The following is a 6,607-nucleotide window of genomic DNA, read 5'->3' as shown; positions in this document are numbered from 1 at the left end:
AAAAAAAAAAAAAAGTGGGGTTAGAGGGACCACACCTCAACATAATAAAGGCCATATGTAACAAAACCACAGCTAACATCATCCTTAACAGTGATAAACTGAAAGCGTTTTCTCTAAGACCAGAAACAAGATAAGGATGTCCACCTGCACTACTTATATTCAACATTGTACTGGAAGTCCTAGCTGCAGCAATCGGACAAGAAATAAAAGCCAAATTGTTAAGAATGAAGTAAAACTGTCATTATTTGCAGATGACATGACACTCTATGTAGAAAATCCCAAAGACTCCACCAAAAAGCCATTAGAACTAAAAATGAATTTAGTGAAGTTGCAGAATATAAAATTAGTACACAGATATCTGTTGCATTTTAATATGCTAATAAGAAAATAGCAGAAAGAGAAATTAAGAAAACAATCCCATTTACACCAAAGAGAATAAAATACCTAGAAATAAATTTAACCCAGGAGGTGAAAGACTTATAATCTAAAAACTGTAAGACAATGATGAAAGAATTGAAGACAACACAAGCAGATATACCACTCTCATGGATTGAAAGAATATTGTTAAAATGTCCATACTACCCAAAGCTATCTACAGATTCAATGCAATCCTATCAAAATATCAATAGCATTTTTCACACAACTAGAACAAATAATCCTAAAATTTGTATGGAACCACAAAAGACCCCAAATAGCAAAAGCAATCTTGAGAAAAAAGAACAAAGCTGGAGATATCACAATCCCAGATTTCAAGATATACCACAAAGCTATTTTAACCAAAACAGAAATGGTACTGCACAAAAATAGACATAGATCAATGGAACAGGATAGACAGCCCAGAAATAAACCCAAGCTTACTTGATTCATTAATCTGTGCCAAGTGAGCCCATGATATATAATGTTGCAAAACAATCTTTCCAATAAATGGTGCTGGGAAAACAAATGGACAGCTACGTGCAAAAGAATGAATCTGAACCATTTTCTTACACCATACACAAAAATAAACTCAAAATGGTTTAAAGACCTAATGTGAGACCTGAAACCATAGAAATCCTAAAAGAAAACATAGGCAGTAATCTCCTGAACATCAGCCTGAGCAACGTATTTACAAATATGTCTCTTTAGGCAAGGAAAACAATAGCAAAAATATACTACTGGGACTACAACAAAATAAAAAGCTTTTGCATAGCAAAGGAAACCATCAACAAAACAAAAAGGCAGCCTACTGAATGGAAGAAGCTATCTGCAAATGTATCTGATAAGGCACTAATATCCAAAATACATAAAGAATTTATAAAACTTATCACCAAAAACATCTAATAAAAAATGGGCAGAATCGGGGGCGGGTGCCTGGATGGCTCAGTCAGTTAAATGTATGACTCTTGATTTCAGCTCAGGTCATGATCTCAGGGTCATGAGATTGAGCCCCATGTTGGGCTCCACACTGGACATGGAGCCTGCTTAAGATTCTCCCTTTCCCTCTGCCTTACCTATCCCCACCCCACACCCCACTGAGGGCACATGCCCATGCTCTCTCGAAAAAAAAACAAAAACAAAAACAAACCAGAGGAACTGAATAGATATTTTTCGAAAGAAAACATTCAGATGCCCAACAGACACATGAAAAGATGCTCAACATCACTAATCAGGAAAATGCAAATCAAAACCACAATATCACCTTACACCAGTCAGAATGATTAATATAAAAAAAGATACTAAATAACAAGCATTGACAAGGATGTGGAGAAAAGAGAACCCTTATGTACTGTTCATGGGTATATAAATGGTGCAACCACTATGAACTACCACATGGTCCAGTAATTCCACTACTGGATATTAATCCAAAGAAAATGAAAAAACTGATGCAAAAAGATATATGCAACCCTATGTTTACTGCAGCATTATTTACAATAGCCAAGATATGGAAGAAACCCAAGTGTCCATCAATACATGAATGGATAAAGATGTGGTATAAAAAAAAAAGATGTGTATATATATATATATACACAATGAAATATTACTCATAAAATCTTACCATTTATGACAACATGGATGGACCTAAAGGGTATTATGCTAAGTGAAATAAGTCAGATGGAAAAAAAAAACCAAATACCATATGATTTCACTTATATGTGGAATCTGAAAAAACAAAACAAAAAAACAAAAACCCAGATTCTTAAATACAGAGAACAACTTATAGTTGCCAAAGGGCACTGAAGTGGGTGGGTGGGTAGATGGGCAAAATAGGTGAATGGGATTTTAAGAATAAACTTCTAGTTAAAAAATAAATAAGTCACAGAGATGAAAAGTACAGCATAGAAAACATAGTCAATAATATAACATTGTATGGTGTCAGATGGTGACTACACTTATTGTGGTGAGCAGTGAGTAATGTACAGAATTGTCAAATCACTATGTTGCATGCATGAAACTAATATAACATTGTATATCAACTACACTTCAATAATTTTTTTAAGGGAGAAAAAAAGTGGTATACACACACACGAATGTTATTCAAGCATTAAAAAAAGGGAAATCCGCTATTTACGACAACATGGACGAATCTTTAAGGCATTATGCTAAGTGAAATCAGAGAAATAGAAACACTGTAGGATTCACATATATGTGGAATCTTCAAAATAAAAACAAAAACAAAACACGGGGCACCTGGGTGGCTCAGTCAGTTGAGTGACTGCCTTCGGCTCAGGTCATAATCCCAGGGTCCTGGAATCGAGCCCCAGGTTGGGCTCCCTGCTCAAGGAAGAGTCTGTTTCTCCCTCTGCCCCTCCCCCTGCTCATTCTCTCTCTCTCAAATGGATAAATGAAATCTTTTTAAAAATTTTTAATTAAATAAATAAATTACAAAATTCATAGAAAGAGATCAGACTTTTGGCTACCAGAGGCAGAGGGTGGGGGAGGGAGAACTGAGGAAGTTGGGCAAAGGTACAAATTTCCAGTTACATAATAACTAGTATGGATGTAACATACAATGCGATGACTGCGGCTAACATGGCTGTGTAATACACAGAAAAGTTAAAGTAAATCTTGAGTTCTCATCACAAGAAAAATTTTTCCCCTTTTTCAAAATTTATTTTCTTATTATTGTACCCATATGAAAAGATGGATGTTAACTGAACCCACTGTGGGAATCATTTCACAATATATGCAAATCAAGGGGCACCTGGGTGGCTTAGTGGGTTAAGCGTCTGCCTTTGGCTCAGGTAAGGCTGGTCATGATCCTAGGGTCCTGGGATCCAGCCCCATATCAGGCTCCCTGCTCAGTGGGGAGCCTGCTTCTTCCTCTCTTGGTGCAGCTCCCCCGCTTATGCTCACGAGCTCGCTCTTTTGTGTGTGTGTGTGTGTGTGTGTGTATGTGTGTACACATGTGCACGTGCGCTGTCACATAAAATCTTTTTAAAAAAGTTAAAAAAAAACCCTCAAACTTCACTATATGCAAATCAAGCCATCATGCTATCTGCCTTAAACTTATATAGTGATATATGTCAATTCCTTCTCAATAAAAATGGTGGAAAAAAAGTTAATGCAAATAAAGATGTAATTTTTATTCCCATCTTACTTCACAGCCCCCCCTGGTTTCTATTCAAGGATCCCTAGATTAAGAACATCTACTCTCAAATGGTAGCTACACTTGTGGTGAGTCTAGCGTAAGATAGTTGTCAAACATCACTATGTTGGGGCGCCTGGGTAGCGCAGTCGTTAGGCGTCTGCCTTCGGCTCAGGGCGTGATCCTGGTGTTGCGGGATCGAGTCCCACATCGGGCTCCTCTGTTGGGAGCCTGCTTCTTTCCCTCCCACTCCCCCTGCTGTGTTCCCTCTCTCGCTGGCTGTCTCTATCTCTGTCAAATAAATAAATAAAATCTTAAAAAAAAAAAAATCACTATGTTGTACACCTGTAACTAAGTTGACATCGTATCAACTATACTCCAATTTAAAAAATGGTTAAAAAGGAGCACCTGGGTAACTCATCTGGTTAAGTGTCTGCCTTCGGCTCAGGTCGTGATCCCAGGGTCCTGAGATGGAGCCCTGGGTCAGGCTCCCTGCTCAGCGGGGAGTCTGCTCCTCTCTCTCCCTCTGCCTGCTGCTCCCCCTGCTTATTTGGGATCTCTGTCAAATAAATAAATGGAATCTTTAAGGGAAAAAAAAAAAAAGGTTAAAAATTTTTAAATAAAATAGAAATTAAGACTGACTTAAAAAAGAAAAAACAGTGTAAAGAAGAAAATGAAAAAAGCCTCTACTTTAAATTCAAGAGTTCCTTCAAGGCTTAATCCTGGGTAACCTCCTGTTCTCTAAATATACTCTCCCTAATTCCTTGGATTTAAACACCATCTACATACAGATGATGAACAAATTTATATAGATATAACCAATCTTTCTCAAGAATGCCAGACTCTTACAGCCAAATGCTTACTTACTATCTCCACCTGGAGGTCATCACCAAGATGCATAAAATGTACCTCCTGGTGGTTTCCCCCTGTACTAACACAAAAATCTAAATTCCATGAAAGCCTTGAACTGGCTCCTCTCCAAACTCTTCTCATACTACTTTCACCATTAACGTGCCACCCCCAGTCACCACCCGCCAGCCATACTGATGCCTTTCTCTTCTCTGTATGTGCCAACACATTTCCCGGCTCAAAAACTTTGTATTTCCCCTTCCTCTACTGGGAACTCACTCCCAGTTCTTTGCCAGGCTGGCTCAACCATCTGGCCTTTCCTGGCCAGCTACCTACCTAGAGAACTTTTCCAACCCCTACTCCCACTGCACTACTTACTTTCGATCCTATCAATCTTTTTTTTTCCCTTTCATTCAGAAGCACTTACAGCAATAATTATCTTGTTTGTTTCCTTGGTTTTTTTTTAAAAGATTTTATTTATTTGAGAGTGAGAGAACGCACAAGCAGAGAGAGAGAGAGAGAGGGAGAAGCAGGCTCCCCGCTGAGCAGGGAGGCCCATGCAGGGCTCAATTCCAGGACTCTGAGATCATGACCTGAGCCAAAGGCAGACTCCTAACCCACTGAGCCACCCAGGCACCCGTTTCCTTGTTTATAATTCATTTCCTCACTAGAACATAAGAGCCATGCTCCACTGTCCACTGCAGTATTCCCAGTGACTGAGATACTGTCTGGTACTTCTGGAGCCTCAATAAAGGACTAAATGATAAGAGGACCTTCACTCTAACACAGAGATGTTTGTTCTAAAGTCTCTCCCTAGATGAACTCTTGTTATGTGGTAGCATTGAGTACAGGTATGAAAGGATCCCTATCTTTATTAAACCTCCGGACACCACATCCAACAGCAACAAGCCAAACCAACCCCAGAATTCCACAGATTTCATATTTCCACCCAGCAAAAGATAAAACGTTCTAAAATAAGAGGACCACAGGCTTTCACCAAGTGGCTTTGCTAAGCAGACAAGGAAATCCAGGACACAGAACAAGGGCAGTGCTTAACCCTAAAACAGCAGAGACCAGGACTTTCCATTCCCAAGAAAAAAACCCAGAGTATGCTACCACTGACTGTTGATGCGATCCCAACACAGTCAACTTTCCAGGTACTAAATTCATATTTCCAGATGCCTACTGGAGATTTCCATCTGAGTCCCATAGAACTCTGTCCTTCCCCTCCCTCTTAAAGCAGCTGCTGCTCTTCCTCCTTCTGCATTCCCCTTTCCCAGAGAAATAATACTATCATCTACCATCAGCCGAGTAGGAAAGACATCCTGACCCTAGTTTCCTAAATTCAGTCGGTGACACTGCCTCCTGAACAGCTTTGGATGTAGTCTCCGTTCTTCATGGCACTGCCACTGACCCGCTCCATTCCTAACCAACCACCTGACATTAATTTATCTCCAGGTCCTCGGGGGATGGTTCCTCCCCTGCAGAAGGCACTACCACTGCCTGGGCTGAGGACCCTCGCGCTTCTCCGCGCACACCCCTCCTGGCTCACACCTCGCAAAGCCGCCGGAGCGGGCCCGGTCCTGGGGCTCCCTGACCCGTACCTTGGCAGGGTTGGTCAAGACCTCCTTCATGTACTCAGCCACAGTGATGGGGCCAGTTGCTTTGATTTTGTATATAAGATGCCGCAGCATTGGTGTCACCTGGTTTTCTGCCGGCTCTCTCCCGGAGCTGAAGTATTTCCCTCTCCAAAGACAGGGAATGACTACGAAAAACAATTAAACGGGACCATGAAAACATCTTAGTATTTGCAAGTGCAAGCAGCCTTGAGTGCTTTCGAAGGTGCTGTGTTGACTCTTAAGCTCGCCCGAAGCACGGAAAGCGGACTCCTGGCCTGACCGCAGCACGCCCGCAAGGTGCCGGCAACCACAGCACGCACAGTGCCCACGCCACACAGCCATTCCGGGTCTGAGGCTGGACTCGCCTGCAGCTCAGAGCGCTGCAGGGCCCCCAGCTGAGGAAGGCGCCCCAGGCGGTTCCCCCCACAAACGGAGCTCCGGCGCGGCGAACGCTTACCCGCGCGAGCCGCCGCACACAGCGGCCCCACGCCGCCCCTCGCAAGGACGCTCATGCCGAACTCCGCACGCCGCAGCGCGCTGTCCGGGGGCGGGAAGTGAAGCCATTTCCGGGAGG

At 42.0% G+C, this 6,607-nt stretch overlaps 1 protein-coding gene across 2 annotated transcripts in view; it reads right to left on the bottom strand.

The window, feature by feature from the left end:
- The window catches only part of NDUFAF7 (NADH:ubiquinone oxidoreductase complex assembly factor 7), a 34,638-nt gene extending 28,043 nt beyond the window's left edge, over positions 1 to 6,595 (bottom strand). For both annotated transcript variants that reach the window (XM_040623107.1, XM_040623106.1), the window contains exons 1-2: positions 6,491 to 6,595; positions 6,019 to 6,179 (exon numbers count right to left, since the gene is read on the bottom strand). In XM_040623107.1, coding sequence (XP_040479041.1) covers positions 6,019 to 6,179; positions 6,491 to 6,545 — 216 coding nt within the window. In that variant the 5' untranslated portion in view covers positions 6,546 to 6,595. The remainder of the gene's footprint in view (positions 1 to 6,018; positions 6,180 to 6,490) is intronic.
- Between the last annotated feature and the right edge of the window lie 12 nt (positions 6,596 to 6,607).

This window comes from Ursus maritimus, unplaced genomic scaffold (genome assembly GCF_017311325.1).
Source record: "Ursus maritimus isolate PB19 unplaced genomic scaffold, ASM1731132v1 scaffold_6, whole genome shotgun sequence".
NCBI lineage: Eukaryota > Metazoa > Chordata > Mammalia > Carnivora > Ursidae > Ursus > Ursus maritimus.
Note: the sequence above shows the minus strand (reverse complement) of the source record. Positions and strands in the feature narration are given on the sequence as shown.